Source organism: Pithys albifrons, chromosome 5 (assembly GCF_047495875.1).
Source record: "Pithys albifrons albifrons isolate INPA30051 chromosome 5, PitAlb_v1, whole genome shotgun sequence".
Taxonomy (NCBI): Eukaryota; Metazoa; Chordata; class Aves; order Passeriformes; family Thamnophilidae; genus Pithys; species Pithys albifrons.
Genome location: NC_092462.1, coordinates 9,585,321 through 9,611,701, shown reverse-complemented (window position 1 = coordinate 9,611,701; position 26,381 = coordinate 9,585,321). Strand labels below are relative to the sequence as shown.

The window sequence follows — 26,381 nt, the reverse complement described above, 5'->3', positions numbered from 1 at the left end:
GTAGTGTTTTGACCAAAAGTAGCAGCTTTGCGTAATCATCCTTGGGAAAACAAATGAAAAGAGCAAGGGACAGTTTATTGTCATGATCTGTTCTGTGCTTTGTGCTGCTGATTGTGGTACAATTCAGGAAGGAAGGATTTCTAGAATATCTCTAGCAATACCATATAATCAAATAGTTTATACATCCATTGTGACAGATGGATGAACTTTTGGTCATTTGTGTTCATTCACACTTGAGTTTTTCTGCATAACTGATTGGAAACTTGTAGCTGAACACTTTTTTTTTTCTTAAGAAGTAAGACATCCCAGTTCTATTTCTAGAGAGCAAAGTTTCAGTTAAATCAGCTTGAACAAATAACATGCTTCAGATCATGTGTTAGAATTATACACTGCTCCTACAGTCATATACTTGATTGATGGAGAAAATAGCATGTTAAAAAGCTAATGTTGACAGCAGAAGCTGCCAAAAGTATTTCTTTTTGCCCCTGCTCTTTCTTTGCTTCTCTGATTTAACTATAATTTCTAGTATCTTTTTAACCTGTCAAATTATTTTTTGACTTAATATCCTCTGAAGAGACAATATTCCTCCTACTAACAATGACTTTGAGTACCATGTATGTGTAATTTTTAGATGAGATCCAGATGAATGAGCTAAGTATGTGAGAGAATAAGATAATATGTGCTCATGTACTTAGTAGAATGAACTAGGCTAGTTTGTCTGTGGAAAATGTTCATGACAAAAAAATAAAAAACAAAACAAAACAGAAACCAAACTCAAACCATCAGCTGAACCTATGCTGGGAAAATTTTGAGGACTAAGCTTACAGATAAATAAACACCTGCATTGTGAAAGATAAATCTAAATCCTAAATAGAAAGGTATGTATAGACTAAATTGAATAACAGTGTAATAAAAACTTCAGTGAGTCTAGTGGGATTTTCTTTTAAAACACAGCTATTTATTTGGGAAAATGGGTTTTATCAGTATGTATGTGAAGAACTTTTGTACCTGGAGTGGTTTTTAGATACCTAAAAACAATAATATTTTCATCTGCTATGTAGAAAAGTCTTTCTCCTATGTCTTTGAGACAGAGTGAATGCCATTCACCAGATGAAATGTCCTCTGGAGAATTTTGGGTATCATTTGGAGATCCTTGGGAATTTTGCTTTGTTACATGTTTCCCTCTGCTCTGACTTTGTGGAATTGTACTTTTTAATGTAAAAAAGTTTTCAAACATTTATTTATCTTTGTAGATTGTTGAGCATACTCAAGGTGCTAAAATGACGTGAAACTTCTGCTACTTGTCACAGTGTCTCCCCTCACAATAAAATTTGAGATTGTCAGTTATCTCAAATGTGGTAATTTTATGGATGTTACACTTAGGATGTCCTTAGGATCAATCTAGTTTTTGTGGGTTTGGGTTTTTTTTTGACACTGGTGTTACTTTTTTTTTTAACCAGGAGTAACAGGTAGACTTAAAAAAACCTTACTCTCAGTTGACGTAATTATTTTTTATCATGAGGACAGTATTCCATATAAATTTGTGACTATTCCATATAAATTTGTGACTTGATTTTGGGTTTGTTCCTGTTTTTTTATCCAGAGGAAACAGTAATTAATATGTAATTTTTGATGTCCTTTCAACTTTATTCTTTTAGGTAACTTTTGAAATGCACAAAGAGAGTCTTTCTCAAATGTACAAGGAGTACCAAGAGAAAGGAGGTGAAGGAAGTTCTTCAACTCCAATTAGAACAATCTCTGGAGTTAGCAGAGAGGCTGAAACCAAGGGAAAGCAACAATCTTTAGAGTTAAAAGAAGATGCTGCTGCTCCTTCCTGCATTGGAGATGGTGATAGGGAGTGCAGAACTGAAAAAAAAGAGACAGGTAACTCATCAGGTGTTGACCAACAGACTCATTCAGTGTCTAATCACAGGGAGGGCTTAGAGGGGAAAGATGAGGATACTACAGAGGATTTAAAAGCAGTGCCTTGTGTGGAATTTTCTCCGGAAACAGAAACAATAAAGCCCAGTGTTTCAGAAATCACTACTGGAATAGCTGAAGCAATTGAAGATTCTAGCAGAGCTGATGAGCTTGAAGAAGAAACAGTTGCTGTCACTGCAGCTTCTCTAGCAACGCAAACTACTTTGGAAGGAGAAAGTCCTGCAAGTCCAGAGGGACTGGAAAAATCAACAGAAGAGGTGGAAGACGAAGATGACTTTGTTGATTTGAAAGATGAAAGCAGTGTGCCTTTACCTTCAGGGGAGTTTGCAGAAGGGAACAGGGAATGTAGCTCAAATGAAAGCGAAGTGACAAAGCAGGTTAAAACATCAGAGGAGCAACCTGAGTCTGTGCTTTTACAATCCAAAGATACCGAAAGTGTGGATGGGAAAATGCAAGAACTGACTCTACCAGAAACGGTGAGTTCTGCAGTTCCAGAAGGAGTGACTCAGCTGGATTCAGAAGGGAAAAAGAAGCTGAAGGAAACCAACATTAGTGAAACCAAAACAACTGTGGAAAATGCACATGTACATGTGCCAGAGCCTGCTGGAGCTTCTGACAAAAGAATTGCCAAGCTTGATGTTTCCAGTGTTGCATCTGATACAGAGAGACTGGAACTGAAAGCTAACACATGTCTAGAAGCACCTCTGCCCCCCAGATCCTTACCTGAGGTAATTTCTACCTAGCCTTTATCTACCTACCTTAAAAATAAAAGGAAGTTCTTACTTTATGAAATTTTTGACAAAATGGGGATTTTAACATGTGTGAATTTTGTGAGTTGTCTGTAGAATACTTTTAACCCTGGATAATAATAGCCATAATTCTTACTAATCTGTGTACTGAGAAGCCTCTAAGATTTTATTTTTTGTGTGTTCACTTTGCTGATAGAAATTGAATATTTGGCTAGATGGACACTTTGTCTGTGTTGGTACTTCTTAAGTTTGAGGAATTGAAAGAAACGTTTATATATTCTGGGAGGATTTTAGATGGAATTTCTTCTACTTTGCTCGCCCTCTCTTTTAATCTTTAATCTGGTGTCTTAACTCATAATTTTTGAGATGCAAACATTGCTTGTGCAGAAAAACCAAACAATATTATTCATATCCTGGTGGAACTTTTGAAAATAAAAATTCTAGCTATAAAATCTGATAGGATTGTTGCTGCATCACGTCATCCTAATTTAAAATGGGACTTTTGTTGTGTGCTGTGGTGCTCCATCCCCTTGAGTCTTTAGTGTCTAACTCAGCTTTTCATGGTTAAATAGTCATGCATCTGAGTCCTTCCCTTCTGCAGAGATACCTCCCAATGGATGTTCTTCATTCTGCACCATTCTTCCTTAAAGGAGGAAAACCACTGTCTACAGCAACATATGCTCCTCCCCCTGTGGTAAGGCTGGGTTGCTGCTTCTGTGTGCCTAGGCTGACAGGTGTAGCTGTGGTGCAGCTGTAGAGTAGTTTTTAGGTTTGGCACATCCATTATATAGCATTTATGTAATAGTTTTAGCTTTATTTGTAACCATGTACACAGCCTAAACCTGTTGGATGTCTGAAATCTCAATTCTATTAAATGCGTTTCAGTGTATACCATGGAAACTAATAATCACACTGTGAATTTGATGGGTTTTTTCCTTTCTTTTTTTTTTTGTCTGCAAACTGTGTATTCAGACCTCAAGGCAGCAAGTTTCTTCAGGACAAGAGCTGGCTGCTCCCTTGGATGGGCAGAGAAGAGACACGAGGTCAACTGTGTTCCGTATTCCTGAGTTTAAGTGGTCCCTGATGCATCAGCGCTTGCTCACAGACCTGCTCTTTTCCATAGAGACAGACATTCAGATGTGGAGAAGGTACAGTTCTGTGCTTCCTATGGAGTGATCTAGGCTGTCATTTCAATTAGAATTAGCTTTGTTGAAATGGCATCAGAGTGAGTCATTGACTTTGTATTTTGGACATCTGGTGTTTTTACTCATTTATCAATAGCCTTACCTATTTTGTGACCTATACCCACTTATTCTCAGATGGTTTTTTAAAGACTCTTTACAGACATAAATGTGTATTGGCTGAGGGCCTGCACATAGATTTTGACTGAAATCCTTCCTACATGTAAGTCAGTGGCAGTTTTACTGTTGATTTTTATTGGACCAAGATTTTCCTGTTCCTAATGTATGTCAGGGCCTGCATCTTTTATTAGTGTCTAAATATGGACTAAACCAAAGATAATGTATCCAAAATAGTATTTCTTACTCCTGCATTTACCCACACTATGTTGGTGCTTTGATAGGATTCTGTGAACACAGGTGTTCATTTGGAAATTACCTTGTAACAGGGATCTGGAATGTAATCATCAAGAACTTTAAAAACAGTGGCGATTATGCATTTTAATGTTAAGATTTAATAACTTGAATAAGAGTGGTGTGTGTTGTTCGCTTGCAGTAGTGAATATCAAATTTAAATTGAACCATGTAGCTGTACTGACCTGATAAAAAGGAATTTAAAGCTGAAGACATGAAGTATTTAAGTGATTAAAGCAATTTAAACTCAAGTGAATTTTTGTCTGACTATAATTTTTAGGGTGTGAGTAAGTTCATTTATCATCATCAAATTAGCTAAAATATAGTTTTAGTTTAGCTTCTCTTTTGAAAGGTTTCTGTGTGAGAGCTGTACTTTTATTGATTTTTAGTTTCTCTGAGAAACCCTTAGAACTTGCTTTAGTTTTCCAAAGATTTATATTCAAATCTAGCTCACAGTTCCAGGAAACTTTGTTCTGTTTCTAGATACAGTGACTTTTGCTATAACAAGTAGTTACAGACCAACCTATAATGTATCTTTATCCAAAGGCTGATTAATGCACATTCTGATGTTTTTAGCAACCCATCACCTTCAGCAATTTAAGAACAGAAAGGAAAGGTAGTTTTGGGTTTAAATCAAGGTACACCAGTTGACCTTTAGAGTCGTGTCATTTGCTGCCCCAGTGCTAAATGTCTGGGTTTAGTTTATTGAAAACCTAAATATGCTAAAATATCACAAAAATAAAGCTGTATTCTGAATGATTTCTTCTTTTTTTGGACAGCCATTCTACAAAAACTGTGATGGACTTTGTGAATAGCAGTGACAACGTTGTATTTGTGCACAACACGATTCACCTCATCTCTCAAGTGATGGACAACATGATCATGGCCTGTGGTGGTATTTTGCCTTTGCTTTCTGCTGCCACATCTGCCACTGTAAGAAATTCCATTTTTATTTGAAATTTATCCCTTGTGGGGTGATGCCTTTCTTTATGGAGTGTGTTAAGTATTGTATCAGTCCTTTTGGGAAACAGGAAATGCAAATGGAGTATTTCCACAGACATCTCTTTCCTCCCTTTGCTACCTCCATGATTTCCCTGAGATAAATTGGGTGCTTGCCTTCTGTGCCTGAAGACATAAAAGGAAGTTACCTGGCTCTGTGGCCCACAGTGATCTGGAATGGGCTGAAATCCCAGTACTAATGATTGTTCCTAGAATATGAGTAATTATTACTTTTGAATGTGACTGATAATGGACTTACAGCACACATTGAAGTTGTAGGAATGTTAACCTCTGTGAAGAAGTAAATGTTGCTTTCAATTTTTTCTATGTGTAGCACGAATTGGAGAATATTGAGCCAACTCAAGGACTTTCAGTGGAAGCATCTTTAACATTTCTCCAGAGGTTAATCAACCTCGTGGATGTGCTAATTTTTGCAAGCTCTCTTGGTTTCACTGAAATTGAGTCTGAGAAAAATATGTCATCTGGAGGAATTCTACGACAATGTCTTCGTCTGGGTAAGCAAATAAAACCGCTTACTGAGCATAGGAGCTTGCTGTTACTAAATGGTTAGCAGCTGTTAGCTTTATTTTTTCCTCTGACCTTTGTTTTGTGGAATCAAGATTAAATTTAGCCAAACACTAGGATCTCTTACTATTTTACTATTACTGTATTCTGCAATGCATATATATTGATCTTTAAAAGCTTAAATAAAGTAAAAATAGCTCGGTAGCCTGACTGTTGTGGATGCATGTTTTCATTTTATCCATGAAGATACTTTTTTACCAAAATTCCCCAAATAGTCAGGGCTGAGAATATAGCAGCTTTAAGAAAAAGTAATTCTGAACTATATAAAAAACGATGAACTTTTGCAATACTTAGAAAAATGTGTAAAAGCTGAGGTCAGTAAATGAAGATATGGTGAAAACTAGAGATGGAAATTTTTCAAGGATTCAAATTGGGCAGTAGGTGTATCCTGTTATTATAGTATGTTTGTGTCAAATTGGTTGAAAGAAGGGGGTCATTACCTAAAAAAGTATGGAATATTCTGTGAATGACAATATACAAGGTCATAATAGGGTTCAGGTAGTTAATGCAGGAGGAGAGTATTCGTGCTAGTTGCATGCTCTAAGACTTATTGTAATGAAAGTAATTTGCATGAGTGCCAGGGCAGCTCAGAGCCTCAACAGTAACTAGCCTTCCTCTCCCTTTCTAGGCAATTAAAACTTTGTGCAGGTAGAACAAGATTTATGGGATGCAAACAGGTATAGAGGTGGGGTAGTTCTTTTTTCCTTTGAAAATAATATTAGAAGATGAAATGGGTACAATTGTGCAGCTGAAAAAAAATAAGTTGTGTAAATTCAGAGCGTTTAGTCGAAGAGTAACAGAGTATTGTGGAGCAAACGTTGCCATTTGTTTCACCAGTGTATCACTTGTCTTTCTCCCTTGCTAGTCTATGAAATTCAGCTGTCTTCACCCCACCCACCCCCTGGCTTTATGCATGGTAACATTGCAATGAGGGATGCTCACTTGCTCACTTTAAACTGTCTGTTAGATACAGCATACGTGTTCTAATAGTTCAGTATTAATTTTTAGTCATAAATTACTAAAGCATTTTGAGCATTGTTTTGCAACTATTTCAAACTCACTGGAGCAAAATCTTTTGCTGATGTGCGTAAGCCTTTTAGTGTAAGTGATAAGCAGAATTGTGTTTTACATCTCTGTAAGGGAATATTGCAGATAATACAGTTTCTCAGGGTAATTCTTGGTGTTTCTTCTCCTTTCAAGTATGTGCAGTAGCAGTAAGAAATTGCTTGGAGTGTCAGCAGCATGCACAGATGAAGCCCATTGGAGACACTGGGAAGAACCAAAAAGCAGTGCAAGGCCTTGTAGGACCAGGAAAGTCTGCAGCAAAGGCAAGTTTAAGACCACATTCAGGAGCACGAAAGTCAATAATTATTTCTCTATACAGAGGAATAAGTTTTTAGATTTATACTTGCACCGCTGCTATTTTAATAGAGTTGAAGGGCACAAAGACTGGAAATCCTGAAATATTTTTTTAAGATGTGAATTTAACATTTACATATTGAACCTTCTACAGTGAAATCAATCTGTCACAAGAATTTGCCAGATTTTTTTTTTTACCTTTAAAGATCAAAGATCTTAGTGCTCTAGTTATGACAATGTGATGTACAGTGGGTGATTGTAAACACTTAATGATTCTTGGTAGAATGCCTTTAAAAACAGAATCTTAAACTACTGTTTTGGGTGTTTTTAATAGAGTCCTGTGGACATTGTGACTGGTGGCATTTCCCCAATACGAGACCATGACAGACTCCTGCAGGATATGGACATCAATCGCCTTCGAGCAGTTGTGTTCAGAGATATAGTGAGTTACAAATAATGTTGTTTTCTTTGTAGCTGATTTCTGCATGAATCTGTTTGCCAAACCCCTTTCTTTGTGTTACACAGTTTGGCTAAATTGAGCATGCAAAAAGGCAATATTGCTCACAGTAATTAAAAATTCATAATACTCTGCAGCTGTTGTAGGGTTGGGAAGAGGGAGAGGTGAAAACCAACTTCCTACTGTTAATGCTCTTCGGTGTTTTCCTAAGAGCTGATTATCTGGAATTCTGCCTATTGTATATTAAATATGTTATGTTTGGTACAAATATGTACTTTCACACACAGTAAATAGGCAAACTGCTTGTATGTGCTATGTATCATAAGGATGTTTGTACCTTTTGAAAAATGAGTGACTTTCTAGCTAATTAAAAATTAGAGGTCATCTCTAATTCCTTTACTTCCCCTCAGAGGAACCAATTTGTGTGCATGTGCTGTAAGTATGCATATGTTTTTTAGTCTTGAATTGACTAAAAATATCTTTGCCCTGTGTCAGCAACTTTGTAGCTGATATTGAGGAAATTGAGATTGATTGCTCGAAAAAAACACCCCTGTAAGCAGATAGAGCAGTTATAATGGCTGTGAGTCATTGGTGGCCATAGGCTTGGACACCAGAATTTAACTCTACAATAATTGGACTGTTTAGCAAGTGTAATGATTTATGCAGTGAGTTTGTGTTCTATCCAGAATAGTGAAGGATCTTTGAGTTTTATCTTTACAGTAATTATTGATTGGAAAAAAGCTTCTTTCAACCCCTACTTTGGTATCAGTGCACCAAAGAGTAACAGGAAGTGAACCTTCCATACTGGTGGCAACAAAAATAATCCTAATGATGTGGTCTTCACATTTTATGAACTTGTTTTTTCTTTAAAAAAATCCAACAAAACAACACCCACACACAACTTTTGCTTTTTTTTTGCACATCTAATCCACAGGGCTTTCTGTTTCACAATAAATATAAAACAATGCAATAGCTCTGCTTTTTGGCAAAGATGTTGAACTGTGAAGAAAAAGTAGACTTTGAAAGATCTGTTTTGGAGTAGATTTTGTCTGAGCTGTTTACCCTTCCCTCTGAGTGTTTTCTTTGCATGCAGTTTCTTATGTTGTGTTCAGCACAGAGAATCAATCGTGATGGGCATAATTTGAACCTGTACAGGAGGAACTGGGATGAAATCCACTTAACCACCAGTAGCAGTACTTACAGTGGTACATGAGCTTTATTTCAAGCAGTTCTACAAACACTGCTGAAAAAATAAGGAAGGGGTAGAGCAGTTCACTGGATCACAACTTTTAGGTGCGGTTGGAAACTGTTTTGCAAAAATTGATCTAGTAAGAAAATTCTTCATAATCCTTGGCTATTGTAGGTGAGTTTCCTCAATCTCATGCTGTGCTTGCCTATCGCCAGCCTGTTGTTACCTTACATTTTCTGCCTTGTTCTTTGAAAGCCAAGGTTTTGGGTTGAGCCAAGGTGAATATAGGTTGTTTTTTTCAGTGCAATAGATGGGATCCAGCTATATTCCCTAGTTTTTAGTAGGAAACTTCTTACAGACTTTTAAAGGGCTCTTTGTTGAATTATGGGGCTTTGATAGGCACTACAGTCATGATAGAATGAGCTTTATAGTTTAACTTAGTTTCTCTGAACTCTTCAGAGGTAAAAATTGACCATTACCTGAGCTTTGGTGTAAATGAGGGGTAAAAAAATCCAAACAACCCTTTTTCTCACCAATTGGTCAGCGAGGATCCAAATACTCCATTCTCTTGTGATCCTAAGGTGTATGAAGCTTTTCTTTTGGCAGCCAAAGGGGACAGGCTTAGGCTAAATCTTAATGTCTGGTCTTCCCTCTGGGGAGGAACCTGGCATAGTTCATGTTAAGATTTGTTTTTAAGGTTTTCTTAAAATCTCTTCATAAAGTTCAGCTGTAATGCAAATGCATACTTGCTAATTCTTGTTCAAATTGCACATAGGGCATTACCATCCATCTGGACTATTTGGTGATGGAATAAAACCCTAACAGTGGTTGTGTTTAATTCCACTTCCTTCATTGATACACTGTAGAGTTGATGATTATGCTTGCCTGTTGTACTTCCCAGCAAATGCTGTCAGTATCTTGGCACTCTGGGGGAAATGGAAGAGAAGAAACACCTGTAAATAAAGGGGACCCAGTCCCTGCACTAATTTGAAGCACTCAGAACACACAACCTCAGCCAAAGTTGTCATATTTGTAAATGAGAAATGGAAGTATTAGTGCCACTTGAAAACAAGTGCTGTATTTCCTGGCTTTATAGGTGAGACAAACTGTGACTAGAGAATATTTTCCTTCCATTGTTGACATATCATGTTATCAGTCTGTTTATGGTAGTGCTGGGCATACTTTACAGGAAAATAAACATGCTGCTGAAATTGTAATGGAAAAATCTGTTGTCTTTTTTTTTTAACAGGAGGATAGTAAACAGGCTCAATTTTTGGCTTTGGCTGTTGTATATTTTATTTCTGTGCTCATGGTTTCAAAATACAGAGATATACTGGAACCCCAGAATGAAAGACAACCACCAAACCAAACCCAGTCGTGCAAGGAATCAGAGAATAAAAGTGAGGCTCCTGCTACAGGTGAACTGTTAATTATTTGACCAAATGAAATAATGTGGCTTAAAATTCTGTAGAAGTCCATGTGAAATTGTATAGAAATATGTGCATTGTAACAGCAGTACAGTGTTCAGTCTGCCTTAGTATTTGTATTTCTCTTTCTGATCTGAGAAAAACCTGATCTATGGGTTGATTTCGCTGTGTAGCACTGGCTAATCTCACTGAAGTAAATTGCAGAAACTTTACTGTTTATTGCAGAAACTTTACATTAATTGTAAGATTAAGTATTCCTAAGTGTACACTGCCAGCTTTTTCTCCCCCACTATCAAACTCCTTTCTCAACTGTTCTTTAGGGGAATCAGATAATTTTCCTTCTTTGACTGATGTGCCAGTAAATTCTGTTTTCTTGTCTAGATTTTTGGATGTTGTGGTTTTTCAGGCTTCTCAGAAATCAGAAAGTAATTATTCTGTTCTAAATTTCCTACTTAATGCTTACAAATAATATTACATCTCTAAGTAGGCAAGAAGAAACACTAATAGCAGTGTTATTTCACTTGTCTGCTATTGCTGTTACTTCTTCAGGAGCAATGTGGTGAATGCAGCTCTGTTAATAATGACCTTTAAATGTGTTTTCTGTTTTTTTGTGTGAACAGTTGTGGAAAACCTGTCTGCTGCTCTTGGTGCTTCAGCCTCCACTGAAGATTCAGAAAGTGCAGTATCTGTACACAGAAGGGATTCTGGTCTTGGAGAGGAAGCAGCTTCAGGACAAACAACCAGTTTGGGTGGCGCAGCTGAAGCAGGACCTCTGAATGTCAGTGCAGGGCCAGATGCAGTCAGTGAAGTACTGAGCACGCTCTCATTAGAAGTAAACAAGTCTCAGGAGGGCAGAAGTGAGACAGGAACTGAAGACAGTAAGGCTGTGGCTTCTGTGCCATCTGCAAAAAATGTCAATGTGAAGGACATCCTGAGAAGCCTGGTCAGCACCCCAGCTGATGGGACTGCAGTGGATGCTGCTCTGCTGCCAACGACCTTCCTGGGAGTTCTTGGTGATGGAGCTGCTGAGCAGCCTGTGCAGTTCCACTCCTTTGACAGGTAATGTGACATCTGAAATATTTGGGCTATTTGATTTTGCTTGAGGTATCTGTAAAGAATATGAAAAGTCACACTTTGCCAGAACTCATTTACAAGGTTGTCTGTTATTTAATATTAATCAAGATGCTTTGATTGAGAAGTAGAACCCTTGACTATCAAGTCCACTGACATCACATAAGTTCTTCATGAGGGTAAGTTCTTCATTATATGGGTTGCTCTGTCATGGTATGAAAGAGTGTGGAAAAGAAAAATGGCTGGTGGTTGAGTTGTACTTGAAGGTCTTGAAACCAGCACCTCTTTATAAGACTTAACTCCCCTGTCTCCATACATCTTACAGCTCAGAAGCAGCATGGCAAGAGGGCCTATAAATTGCCTAGAAATGACTGCAAGAGTAAAAGAAAAGATGAAGAGTGTAAACTGTTCCTTTGTCTTTCCTCTTCCTAAATGTAGCACTGGCAGATGAGGACTGCTGTGCATATTTAGTCAGCTGTAAAAAACTCAAGAAATAAAATGGACATTAAATAACTTCAAGTAATGATATGTAGATTGGCATGTGTATTGATCACAAAATTGTCTCTAGTCTGTGTTACTGAGGGTGGGCAAAAGAATACTGGTTTGGTAATAGTTACAAATGAGTCAAACCCAATGGAGTAATCATCCATCTACCTACAGAATACTCCCATATTCATTTAGGAAAATGCAGCTATGTTCTGCCTTCTGATGCAAAAGGCCTACTTTAAATTTTTTTGAGATTCATTCAGTAGATATCCTCCCTAAGCTGTTACATTTGCTTAGTTGTTATACAATCTTTTGAATTTTTGTTGCATTCTAATACATTTCTGCCTTCCTTAATATTCAAGTGCTGTGGTGAATTAAAAAAGAATTTCTGCTTTGTTTCTCTCCCTTTTCTTTTTAAAATGAAGTCACTCTTTCCTGGTACTAATTTTGATGTCCCCCATATCTCAATCTCCTTAGCTCCTTATATTTTCACAAGTGTGGTAGACCACACTGTCTTTTACTAGACTTACTGATTTTTACCTCTCTGGGATTCCCAGAAATGCAAAGAAAGCAAAGAACCAAAGAAAGAATCCCGTAACATTTGCATTGCTGCCTCTAGACAAGCCTTGGTCGTATCCAGAAATCCTGCAGTCGTTCTGGTGCACAGGCATCCCTTGTTACCATACTGGTATCTGATTCCCTGCTTATTCCTGAATTTCCTCTGGCTCTGGTGTCTCTGGAGCCTATGGCTGCCTTGTTCAAACTAACAGATGACCCAGGAAAGGAGTGCAGTTCTACCAGGGGTGTGGATGCAGCTGTCACAGCGTGTCCTCTCAGCTCAGATTGCCGTATCGCTGGTGGGGGGAGAGACATGGTGGTTGTGCGGCCAGATTAGACACAGATGGTGTGTGCCAGCCAGCATTCAGCCCCCTGCTCTTGTCTCTGAGTAAATACTGTGTTCTGCCTGTGATGCTAAACAGGAGGATTGTTTGGAGAGCAGGAGGAGGATGCAGGCAGAGGGGGAAGTTGGTAGAAGGGTTGCACTGAGTTAGAACTTGTCATATGTCTCTCCCTGCTGCTCAAGTGCTTTGGCTCTTTGTAGCCTCTCATTGCTCTTTGCTGCAAGTGGGCAGCTGATTCAAATAACCTAATGTTTTAGTCTGTGAGTAGTGTTTTTTCTCATAAAATCCTTACTACTCATTGCTGCTTGAGATTTCAGCTACAAAATAGCATTTGTTTGAGATCTGGTACAGAAGTGCCTATTGCATTTAGGAATTATTTTTTAGCTGTTGTTGAAATGGAAAGTTTGTGCTGCTTGTGAAAATCTGATTTGAATTGGTGTGAAGCAGGTTAAGTAGACAGGAAATAATGAGGCACTTGCAGTCCTGAGAGCCGACACAGGTAGATAATACCAACAAAACCTTATCAGAGGAAGCTGTACAGTTTAATTTGATAACATGTACACTAATGAAGTACTGGGCATTGATAGCAGCCTTTCAGTCACTTGCAGTTCTGTGTTCTGTTTTCTCTGTAGTTACAAAGTCACTCAAATAACAACAAAAAAACCTGCCATAAGTTGTGGTGTGTTTTATAAAGCAGGTTACTAAAAAGTTGACCTACTTACTGTTTTGCCCTTTTGCTTTTCCAGTGCTGCACTGTCCCTGATGGACACTTTTCTTTTTTCACCTCCAAAGTGCCAGTCATTTGTAGCAACTCAACATATTTTCACTTAACCTTAAGGCATAATTACTGCGCCATTGCTGAAGGAAAGCTGGTCTGTTGAAGGGGCGTACACAGAGGAGTGGGAAGGGTTGCATGGGCTGAAACGGTGGACAGCACTGTGCTTCTGCATGGAGGAGCAGAGGGCAAGGCTTTGTGTAGGGTTTGTGTAGCTGTCTGCACTGCTCCCCAGTGGAAAACTTGTGGGTGTTCAATGATTTTGTGAGACTAAATATATGAGGAGATATTTTGTCCTCCAGCAGTTGCGTGTGACCTCACCATGTCAGTGGCCCTGTGTTTTGGCTTAATTTTTTATTTCTTTGCTTTTCTGGCTGTGCCAGGTAGACACAAGTGTACTTGATGATGTAGGAGTCTTCCCTCTAACCAATTTTCTGGTAGTGACAAGCAAAATCTTTCATCTGTGGTAAATATATTGATATATAATAAAGCTTGTTCCTAACTAGCTAAGAAATGAATTAAAAAGTCAAAATAACTGTGTATATGAAACATATTTAGTTATATAGACAGGAAAACTTCATGGGCACTTGAAGGGTGACTGTATCTTTATGCAATATAACTGCTTAAAATACAGGTTTATACCCTGAAATGACATCTAGTGACAACAGCAGGAAGGAGTTATGCCAGGGACAAAAAAAGCCACCCTTTTTACAAGAAATTGAAATAGAATTGGGAACAGTATCTCTTACTTCTGGAGTAGACAAAAAGTTACATTGTGAAAGTGCTTTTTTGGAAAACAGGCTTTGGGATGCTCTCTTATTTTCTGTGTCTGGTTTACATTTAATATGTTGTTTGATGGCAAACACAAGTTCTGTGAGTTAATTTTTTTTTTCTTCTTTTTAAAAGCACTTTGTTAAAAGTTGTTCCCATGTAGCAGTTTACCAGCAGAGTATCTCTGGGAATTTCAAAGCATCTCTCTGATCCTGCATTTATCTCAGGAATGCTGTGTCAGAAATCAAAACTCTCCTCATATCTTAAGGATTATCAACTTCCCAGCCATAGCTGGAGAGTATACAGTAACAGCTGTGTGAGTGAAACCTTACTGAGAGGCTGCCAGGTTGCAAGGCTCTGCAAACAGCTAGGTGTATGTGTTCATTCCCATGCCAAGAATCCTCCCCTTATCTTATGTGAAGATACAATCTCGTGATTAGTGGGTGCCAGGGGTTTATCACGGTAAAGTTCAAGGCTTGCATTGGCTTTTTCCCAAGATCCATAGGGACATGAATTAATGTTCCAATTTCAGTGTGTCCTAAACCAGCGGTTTTCTTATTTAGTAGTAATCTTGTAGGAAAAGGTGTGTGTGGGGGTGCTAATGCAAGCATATTTAAATAAAACAGAAATAAAAATAACCAAAGCTTGGGATGAAACGAGAGATGACATTTTTCTTCAGTTAGGCTAATAAAACCCATAAGCTCTCACTTGCCATTTTTACTGTGCACTTTAAAATAAAATCTTGGTCTCTTCTGGCTTCTGCTGCTCGTTGTGGAAACATTCAATAACAGTGTCATTATAGGAAGCTGGTGCTGAGGGTTCAGAGGAATATGGGCTCTTAAATCATGATCTTGTACCATAGAGCTTAAATCTACAGCTGTGCTGTAACTTACAGCAGAGATATGTTAATAAGCTTGTTTATCTCTTTGGAACATCATCTGTAAGTTGCTTGGTTTGGCTCAGCCTACGTTTAGTCATTCGTCAGTCTGTGGTGTGCATGAGCCTTTGTAATGGTTGGTTGTGGTATTTCAGTTAAATTTCATTCAAATCCCTTTCTTATATGGAATGAATACATTTTAGACTTCATTGATTTGGGCCTCAAATCTCGTTGTTGACAAGATTAACTCTACCAGGTGTAAGTGGAAACAGAATATGAGAATGGGGGATCTGCAGATAAAGAAAGGCACATGTGCTGTGATGAAAAGCTCAGCTCTTTCAGCACACCAACAATTTGCATTCTGCAGGGGCTGAAGAGCCAAACCATTTGAAGTCTTCTCCCTGCCAAGCTGATTTTAAAGTTCTCTTAGAAAATTGACTTTGTTCTTTCTATCATATCTTCTCCTCCCCCCACCCTCTGATCTCTCATGGTTTTGAGAGCCTCTCATTCTTCCTTTCTCCTTGGGTATTTCAAGGCAGACATAAGAGAATGGGTATTATCTCCACACAGCAGAGCTCATAGAAGGACACTGACATGGCAGGCTGCTTTCCTGCCTCACAAAGTAGAGGTAGAAATAAATCTCTGATCCTCTTTATTGCCCTCTTTCTCCTTGCAGTGGACATTGTTTTGGTAGCCTGCAACAAGGCTGTTTTATTTGGGGTTTGAATTAAAACCATTATCCCATAGGGGTACAGACAAACTGTCACCTGGGTTGCTTTTCAGTGCTGAAAAATAGAATGCTAAGAATTAAATCTGTATAAATTCCTGTATGTCAAGAGGAATCAGAGCTCATGTAAATATTTTTAAATTACAGTGAGGTCATCGGTTTGGACTGCCCTGTGTTGTATTAGGAATATTTGACTTGCACCCAAGGAAAATTTGTAACTTGGAATATATTTACAATGAAATGGGGACTTGCCAACTTCATGAAAAATAAATACTTGGGAAAATCCTAAAATTTTAGGCCATGTAGATATTTTCTGTCTTTACACTGGAACAGAAGAACCAGTGATCTGAAACCAAGGAAGGATTCAATAAGTAAATCCTTATAGAATTTGGCAGAATAGATCATTATTGTCTGTGAGGGAAGTCACTGTTCAGCTCAGTGGTCTGTGCTCATTCAGCAGTGAATAATTGTCTGCAACACGAAGAGTTCTTACACTTCAGCATAATTGGGACTAATAACACACTGACCTTCTGGCTAAGATGTATTTATGGTGCCTTGTTCTCACTGTGCCTGACCTATGTTTATCAGCTCATGTGCTGTAAATTCTTACTTTAAACCTTAAGTATTTGATTTTAAATGAAAAAAGGGCAAACATCTAATACAGTCATGTAAATGAGGCATTCAGAACTATCATTCTTACTTAGCAGTGCTTGAGGTCTCCTTGAAAGAGACATAAAGAATGTTTTTGTGCATTTTTTCCAGTTTCTTTTATTTTTCCTATATTTCAATATTATGATAATGGCTGTTTTAATATACAAATGTAACCCAAAAATACAGAGTTAATTTAAGTGGTGGGATGATGTGAGTGTTAAGGAATAAAATATATTGATGCATTTTTTCTGTATGAGGCATCTCTACCCACGTGTGAAGTTGGTTAATGTATGTTGTTATTCTGATGAAATTAATGCATGGTTACAGATGGTTTTTAACATATTTTTGTAGATCTGAGGAAATGTACTATAAGGCCACTTTTTGATGAATATTTTATTCATATGTGTAGCAATATTTAACTTTTTAAGAAATGCTTGTCAGTTTAGGTACAAAAAAGGCCTGTCTTATCTGTGTACTTTTTAAAAGCAAGTGCCCTATTTGTTAAGGGAAGTTGAAAGCACATTAATTTTTAAGACACTTCTGACAAATTTACCTGATTTAATAATGAGCTAAACACTGTTTTCCACAGAGTTTATTTACTGCAATATTTAATCTTGATTTTCCACTGTCTTCCATTCTTTCTGCCAGTTGCATTAATTTTCCTTATATTAGCATTTAAACAATCCTTTGAAAGAGCACAATGAAACATTGGTAGTTAATGGCAGATATTTCTGTTTGAACACGGTTGCATTTCCACCTAAATATTTAAAGCAAATCTCATTTTACTACAATAAGAAGGAAAATTTAGGAATTTCAGAATGTAAATAAAGAAACATAATCAATGTTTATGCATTGAAAATCTTAATTTGCTTTCCAATATGTGGTAAATATGGATCTTTGTGTGATTGCTGAGCTGAACTTTCATACCTTTGAAGGTGGCCTGGAAATAGAAGCTCCTAAAGCAAATCCTGCACCCCAACATTGCTCAGTTCCACCCTTGAAAAGGAAGACATACATGGCAAAGAGTATTTCCATGATGTCAAGATACTTCAATGTTTTGGTTTGTGGTTCTTGAACTATTTTAAGGTGGTGGGTTGTTTTTTTTTTTGCATTAGCAGATCATGGCAACTGACCAGGAGACAAAGTACATTCAGAGTTTGGGGGTTTCTTGCATCACATTTTTGAACAATATCCAGCACTCCTTTTGGCTACAGTGCTCTTCAGATTGACACAGCTCTCAGAAGGGACATGCTTTCCTCACCAGAAATACTGTTTGTTTTATTTTGGCTCAGAAATAGGAATAATTTCAGTTGACTGTTGCAGATCACTATCTAAAATAAATTCTCTTCAGAACTAGTCCAAGGCTAGGAAACAGCTTTATGGTGAGTTGTTCAAAGCCTCTATTTTCTTCCAAGGGCCCAAGACCTAACAGGGCCTTTTTATTGTTGAATTTATGAAGTAGATTTTTTGAAATCTTTCAGTTTTTTAGCTAAAAGTTCTTTTCCAGTGGGATACAGTAAACAAGCTGGATTTCTCAGGAAAACTCTGTGAGAATCAGTGTCTCTTTTCAAACCATTTGGTGACTCTGGAATACATGGGCACACCCAGGTGTATTGTTAAAAGGCAGCATTTGTTGTCCTGTAGTTCCGAGTCTGAAACCTTTACTTACTCATTTTATTCCTTGAATCAAAGCAAAAGGAATGATATTGGGTAATAATTAAAAAAAAAGCAGCCTGCTAACAGGTCTAATTTGCAGCCCTGAGTAAGGGTCAGATTTCCTGGTACTAGTGATCAGAGTATCTTCTTTGTAGTGAATGCCACTGCTAGATTCTGAAAGCTATATTGGAAGTGTTAGAATATAGTTTGCTTTTTTTGTTGTACTTCATGGAAAGTAAGTTCCTGAAGGTGAGAGTAGCAACTGTACTTGTATTCCCAAACTTCCCCAGATTCGAAGGTGAGAAGGTATACAAAAGATCTTAAAAGGCAAAAGGGACTATTATGGTCATTTACTGCTGTCTGTTGCAGCCCAGGGGGGAAAAGAAAAGTCTTAATTCCTCTGCTTGAATGCACCTCTCTTTGAATAGATACAGAGAGTTTGACAACTTGCTGAAACTACTCCCTCAGTGCAACTACACTTAAGCCCACTGAAGGTCAGTAGAAGTTTACAGGAAGGAATGATAATATATGGTGTTGTGTCAGAAGCAGCACAGAGAGTGGAAGGCTCTTGTAACTGGGGTTCCTTTTGTCTGCACTCGCTGTCAGCTGCAGAGGAGCAGTGCTAAGGTGACAGCTCTGTCTGCACAGCCTTCTCTGCTCCCTGCACTTCCAGAGCTCTTCCTTGCCATGGCAGGAACTTCTTGTAGTACTGCTAAACAGATGTTCTAAAACATCTTGATCTTTCCAGCATGTTCATTTCTTAATTTTCATTTAAAAGAAATCTTTTCTTATATATAATTGCAGTTGAAACTCAGCCATTTCTCTTTTTTAAGGTGTGCTTCTGCCTTGTTCTTTACAACTTATAATACAACCTGTTTCATAGTACTGGGGCTCTTAGTATGCTCAGAGAGTAGGCTCAGTGGCCTTTGTAGGCATTCAGAGGACACAGCCCTTCTGTTTTGATGTTTTGAGAGAATTCTGAGTGACTGTAAGCCGTGGAAACAGAAAGCTTCTCTGTAAGATTTGTTTTTGTCCCCCAGGTAATTTGATGTTTTCCAATTTAAAATTAATTACATGAATTACATGTTTTGAATAGTCACAACCTATATGTGCACAACTACCAAAACTGTCCCTAAACATTCTCCCATATAACCTTGCATCCGATAGAATTGTGTCTGTATTAGTAAACATGCACTTAATATTTAATATTATTGATTAACATTTCTTGAATTAGATATCTGTACAGTAAAAGAACTTCAAATCCTTAAAGGAATACACCTGGGCTTCAGTGCTGTATCATGAGTGTTGGGGAAATGTCTGAAAGTTAACCATGTGTAGGTGCATTTGTATTTAGTAAACTCGTATTCATTTCTCAGCCCCCTCCATGTGTTTGAGTGAGTCTTACAGAACAGTAGTAACAGTTTCCAGGCAGTGACTGTCACAGAATCTTGAGGGACACATCTCCCCCTCATACCTGAGTGCTACAAAATTAATTAGTAATGTGGTTATAATTTAGAAAACTGTCTAAAGATATGATTTTTTTTTTAAGTTCATGGTTCATGTTTTCAGGGAAACAGACATGAACATGAGAGCAAAATTCATGGTTTAGTCACAATATCTTGACTTGGGGCTCAGGTGTTGTTGCTTCTATTTTTTCAGTGACTAGTTAACATTAGCAGTCACCCTTATAATGATATGACATGTCCTGCCTCCAAGTATGTGCCTGCCTACCGCTGCCATTAAGGAGGGTTGGTTTAATCAGTAATGTGGTCCAGCTTCTGTGACACCTTTTGACACCCTCTGACTGAAGAAGAGAGTCAAACACAGTCCTCCTCTCCCATTCTAGCAAGAACTGTTTTAGAAATATTTGACAGAACTTCTTTGGTTGTTTCACACCTGAATTTAGGTGAAGTTTCTGAGTTACTTTATTTAGAAAATGAATATTTTAAAGCTATTAAGGGAATACTTTCAGTGTGTAGTTATATTACTGTCAACAAAAGATGTGATTAAATAAATTGAATGTTGAAGATTTTCAGCTTATGGTTAACACCAGGTAATTAAAAGTAAGCGCTGCAGTGGGAGTACATTATATATCAGCTGTACTCTTTACCTCATTAGCTGGGGTTTTGCATGTTTATGGAGCTAACTTGCAATTAAAAATGCCTTTAACGTATGCTTAACAAGGCCTTTTAGGTATTTGGAGTAAAGTACTACAATTTAATTGAAATTGGTATGGCATAAATAGATGTCTTACTAAGATGTCAGATAAATCTCCATGCCTAACTTGTCACTTTGCATCTTTCCTCTGATGTGGTTTTTAATGCTGACTGTAAGGCCTAACGTTTAACTTGTATGAAAGATGCAGATTGTCTCAACTCCAAAGAATGTTTTGATTTGTTGTATAAATAAAACTTGATTGACAGGATAGACTTAAATTTATAGCCATATTTTTAAGATATGTGAACGTTTGTATATGCATGTGGGTATGTGTTGGGATGTTTTCAGCTGTGGGATATCCTTCCAGTCAGTCTTCTGTCCTGCACTGGAATCCCATCAGCAGTGACTGTCAAGACAACCTTTAGTGTTTATGATTCCCCTTAATGTTTTCATTTTGAATACTGTGACTTTTGTAAATAGTTGCCTGAAGTTTAAAACCAAGTCTTGGGGAAACTGAGGTGAAAAGAAAAACCCTGTTGCTGAACACTTATCCTGGTAATCTTCAAACTGTGTGCTTGCTTGTCAGGGATTTTGTGGGAGTGGATGAGATATTAAAGTGTATCATAAAAAAATGTACCATAAACAAGGGTGAAGCATCCTCTAGGTTAAGGTGAGTTACAAAAAAATGATGAAGAAAGAAAGTAGGGAAGGAATGATGCTTTTGCAGGACATTGAAGTGTCAGTGCTAGAAGTATAACCAAGGATCACACTGTGTGAACCTTCACATACAGTATGATTCACTAATTTCTTGTCTTCACCCAGTATGATTCACTAATTTCTTGTCTTCACCCAGGAGTGTTGTTGTACCCCCGAAGAAATCAGCCATTTCCTCTTCTGCAGCTGCAGTTGGTGTTCCTACAAATGCTGTCAGTGTGGTCTCTTCTTTAGATTCAGCCCAAGCCCCAGATTTGTCAGGAGAATCTCCTGGTAAGTAATGGTAAATTAAACAACTTCAACACCAACCCTTCCTCTGTTGCTTTTTCTTCCCTCACCATTCACCCTGAACACAAGCAAACAATTCTGTGTTACATGTTGTTATGTGAAGGTAAGATGTTTTTCCGTAGTTATCCATATCACAAAACACTGTTGGTGAGAACAGTTGTTTTACAGACATTGTCATTAGTTGCCTTCCATTGTACAACTGATGACTCTGTGTGTGTGTGTGTGAGTCTTGTTCGTACTAAGAATACTGATAATTAATTGCTGATTGGATTATCTTTTGGAGAAATGTGCCAATAATCCAGGAAGATCCTGTTTCACATTCTGTTTGGTGTTTTCTTTTAAAACAACGGGAGTGTGTGTGGTATATCCTGAATTAACAAGTCAGACAAAAGGACCTTTGAGATGTTTTTATCCTGCACACTACTTTGCCCAAACGTCCTATGCCCTCACATAGCAGCTTGCAGGCCTGCACTTGGTATCTGTGCCTCTAACAAAGACCAGTATTAGGTACTTCACAGGAAAATAGACAGGGCTTTAAGTTAGACTGGGCCCATTTTCAGACATCATTTGGGTTCATGAATATAAGAAGTCATACTTTGGAATATTTTCTGAGAGTTTGCCCTCCAGATTATTTTATTATTCCTAGTTTTGCTGCTGTAGCTACACGAATCTCAAAACTCACCTGTTTGTAGGAAAAAAGGTACAAAAGTAATGCTGTATAAAAAAAACAAACCCAACTTTGCAACAAATGGAAATGTCTGAGCAATATTTGTCATAATCTTAAGATTTCTCACTGTTTTTGTAAAGCAGGCATACTGTATTAACTTGTATTTCCTATATATGTATATTCTAAAGACTGGATTTTGTTACAGCTTTATTATGTAAAGTATAAGCTTATTTATAAATTCTAGGGTATTTGCCCAAGGATATGTGTGTTAGGGCTAAGTAGAACTGAAAATTACATACAACTGTTTCCAATAGCTTTAGCCTGAGGTCAAATTCAGTGTTGATGCCAAACTAATTGCTTTGGACGTTTTTTTCAGTGGGGACAAAATTGAGTAGGTTGTTTATAAGCAAGTGTTCCTTTGAACCCTTAGTCTCTCTGGTCGTTCTGTATGAGATAAATGATGTTTAACCTTATGTGCTGTGTCAAAGACATGCTCTTCTACTTAGCCATGTTTGAGGCACAAAGCTGTGCAGACTCTCATAATTGTTTATGCTCATCAAGTTTGACTTCGAGCCTTAGAACTGATTTGCATCTTCATCAAAGAAATCTCAAGCTATGCCTGATTATTGGTGGTTTCCTCAATGTTTGAGTTTTGTGCTTCCTGGTGTTAGGAACTTACATCCACACTGCAAAGACTGGGGTAAAAATTGTGGTCTGTTACCATGTCCTCTAGTGCTTGAGTGTCAGGATGGTTTTTGTTGCCATCTTCAACTGACCATTCCATTTCTTCAGAAGATAAAAAAAGTTGTGTTTCAGCCATGAGTAAGAAAAAGAAAAGCTGTTGAAATCTGTTAGGTGTTTACTCTTTGTAAAGGGCAGAATCCATTTTGCCACCAAAATTCCAGGTGGTAGCACTATGCTAGTCTAGGAGTGATGTTTGAAATAGGGGAATTAGCTGTCTTTTGTAATGTCACAGTTCTTTAGTGAAGATTTGCTGTGGGCAGATAATCTTTTTAAAAAATAATGACACCTCACCTACGTTGAAATTGTTTTAAATAATTGCTTATTTTTTAACTTCTGACTGGTTTACCCAGATTAAATGTGGGCTTAATGGTTACAATTTCTGAAGTAAGTATTCACTTGCTTTTAATAAAAACAAAGCAGACAAACACTGATTTTTCAGATTAACTCAATCTTTTAGGAAGGTATAGAAGAGAAAAATAGGTGCTCCTGTGCCTGTAGAATGTATGAGAAACCCAGACAATAAACAATACTAATGTAGTTTGTAACTGTGTGACTTTCAGCATGTCTGGGAGTTTTGGCAAAAATTGGACACGTAATCTGAACTGATAGGCATAAAAAGTAACTAATCAGGATTAAAAATAGCCATGTTTAGACTGGCAACTAATTAATTAAAAGAAAAAGTAAAGGGATAAGTGAAATCATGCCTTAAACAGATAAAAATGTGAGACTGTTTCTTTTTTCCGCAGTAAAATAATGGCATGGAAACAAAAATTTTGCAGAGTTGGAGTGTTTTATATCTAATGTGGCTCATGTAAATTGCACACATTAAGTTTGAAATCAAGTTCTGTAGAAGGCCTTTGTTTTTTTTTTAATTTGAGGATGGAAGTAGCAATAAGCAAATCTCCTGTAAACCCCAAATATAATATGTATAAATTTCCTCTTGTTTCAAATCACATGTTCTTTCACTAATTTTTTTTCATCCAGCAGAGAATCAATACGTCATTCTCATTTTTCAGCTACCTTTTGTTATGATTCTGTTTACTTTTGTAATTAAGAAATTAATTAAATCCTTTTTTAAAAATGCTGAGGTCAGGGGCTTATGTAGTGGATATAAATTTGGGGCTGTTTCTTGTCTTACATGAATGCTATTTATTGAACATCATTATTACATTTAAAAATACATGTCAGCTGGTGTTTTCAAAGTGAGTTTGCATACATTTGTTTGATACATTTTAAAAACTGAAGAACAGAACTGTAATATATTAACATAAAATACTGTGAAGAGTTGAGTAGACTTACTCCAAAACAAGATGAAAGTGAGAGGCAGAAATTGAAATATAGTTAAGGAACAGGTGATGGTGTTCTACTTGCAATGTGTACATATATTTAACTTGGCAATAAATTTTATATAGTATGTGAGCAAACCCCACCTGTAGATGTGATGTCAGGATTGCTTGTGTTGAAGTATCACTCAGTCTCTGTGGTTTCAGATGCCTCTGTTGCCATTTGTGTGTGCTCAGAATTCATCAGCCTCCTTCCCAGTAACTTTTCCTGAAGTTTGCATCTTGCCTGAAGTCCAAGAGTTGTAGTATCTCAGATATTTGATGCTTAAGATGGTCCTAAGCTCATATCATGTGGATGTGACATATCCTGGCCTGCCAAATACAAAGTGTTGACAAGTTGGCAAGATAACCATCTAAACTCACTCTGTTCCTCTGACACTTTGAAAGAGGGTGAAAACATGTTTCAGGCTCAGACAGCCTGGCCTTTTTGCAGAAGTTCCTTCGCCGTTACTCATTGAAGCTGCAGAGTTTTTCACAGCACAACAAGCCTTTTCTGAATACAAAAGTGCCCCTTGTGGTCTGAGCTTTCCCATCGGGATGTTGCTCATGGCTGATATTTGGGTGGTTGGTTTGCTGGAGTTGCTCGTCCAATTGTTGAAATATGTTGGAAGTGAACGGAGAAAATAAAGCTTGGTGGCCCATGTTGAGCTTATTATTTATTGTCTTTACAGAGTGTGATGTTGAGCAAAAGAACATATTTAGTGGCAGTGATCTAAGATGGGGGAATTCACTAGAGTTGGTTCTTCCTTGGATTTTCTCTTAGGCTGAATGTGAGGTTTGACACAGAGATTCTGCTGCACATGCTGTGTCCAGGAAGGGCTACTGCTAACACAGGACTAATATTTGGATAGGCAGGACTTGGCTGAGTTGCCTGAGCTATTGTGAATGTGCTAGCAGGGCGCCTGTATTTTTGTTTGTCACTTAGTTTTCTTTTTAAATGTTTCAATTACAGTTGTAATGTTGAAGTGGTGTGAGTTTTTATAAACTGTTTCGCAGTTTGCACTCCCACTGTTTTCTCTGATGGCTCTGAGTGTCTCTGTTTATGTACTTGAAAGATTTCATGTGTGTTTTATTAGTGCTTCACTCTAAAGAATGCACTCTTGAGGCTTTCACTGTTCAGTTTGTAAATGGTTGTTCAAATACGACTTCTATGAAGAGTCTGGGAAGCAAGAGCGAGTTGCCTCTTGTCCTTACTGATGATCTGAATGGAGAAAATGCTGGGAAGCTCCACTCAGTTTCTATTGCTGCTTCCTCCTCTTCCTGCATGAAGTTCTCTGAGTTTCACTTGTTTTGCCCCTGAGCCACACAGAGTTGCCTACAGTGTTCTTGCTTCTGAAAGGAAACAGGGGCTGTTCCCCAAAGTGCAAAGGCATAAATGAGGCCATGTGAAAGGCTGAGGTGAAAAAATTGGATGCTTGGAAGAATCATCATAAAATCATAGAATCAGTTGGGTTGGAAGAGACCTCTTGAGATCATCAAGTCCAACCCTTAATCCAACCCCACTTTGATTACTAGATCATGGCATTAAGTACCACGTCCAGTCTCACCTTAAAAACCTCCAGGGTTGGAGAATCCACCACCTCCCTGGGCAGGCCATTCCAATGCCTGATCATTCTCTGTAAAGAACTTCTTCCTGATATCCAACCTAAACCTCCCCTGGCAGAGCTTAAGCCCCTGCCCTCTTGTCCTACTGTTGGTTGCCTGAGGGAAGAGACCAATCCCCATCTGGCTACAACTTCCTTTCAGGTAGTTGTAGAGAGTGAAAAAACCCAGGGATGAGCAGTAACAGGAGATAAAAACGAGCTGTGACTACTGAATTCTAGTTCTGTATGTAGAGAAATTTTCTCCCACAGTTGGCTTGTTTTGCAAAGACAAATGGCATTCATTGATTTTTATACACAGGTGAAAATGAACTTGAAGTCTTTCAGGAAAATAAATTAGCAGGAGACAAGCTAAAGTAAGAAAAATGAGTGTGAAATGAGTTACCATCAGTGTAGAGGATATTCAAGAAATTCACTGGATTATAGTTACTCTTTCAAAGAGAGCTCCAGCTTTACAGTGACAGTAGGTGAAGGCTACTCATCAAAGCAAAATGACACTTAAAAATCTCAAATGCTGATTATATGCAATGGAAATGGCTTACTATTGTGTCAGTATAAAAACTGTTTTAAATCCACTTCTCTTAAAAGAAGTTTTCACTATTGTTTCATGAAATGTGTTTTGTTTTAGCCTACAATGTGTTTATGGAACAGAT

The 26,381-nt window shown here is 37.7% G+C and overlaps 1 protein-coding gene across 4 annotated transcripts in view; it reads left to right on the top strand.

Moving 5' to 3' along the window:
* LRBA (LPS responsive beige-like anchor protein) overlaps positions 1-26,381 on the top strand; it is a 396,467-nt gene that overhangs the window by 79,832 nt on the left and 290,254 nt on the right. For all 4 annotated transcript variants that reach the window (XM_071555647.1, XM_071555648.1, XM_071555646.1 and 1 more), the window contains 9 exons: positions 1,659-2,669; positions 3,663-3,838; positions 5,062-5,215; positions 5,616-5,796; positions 7,067-7,194; positions 7,560-7,667; positions 10,121-10,289; positions 10,919-11,357; positions 21,225-21,358. In XM_071555647.1, the coding sequence (XP_071411748.1) occupies positions 1,659-2,669; positions 3,663-3,838; positions 5,062-5,215; positions 5,616-5,796; positions 7,067-7,194; positions 7,560-7,667; positions 10,121-10,289; positions 10,919-11,357; positions 21,225-21,358 (2,500 nt within the window). The remainder of the gene's footprint in view (positions 1-1,658; positions 2,670-3,662; positions 3,839-5,061; positions 5,216-5,615; positions 5,797-7,066; positions 7,195-7,559; positions 7,668-10,120; positions 10,290-10,918; positions 11,358-21,224; positions 21,359-26,381) is intronic.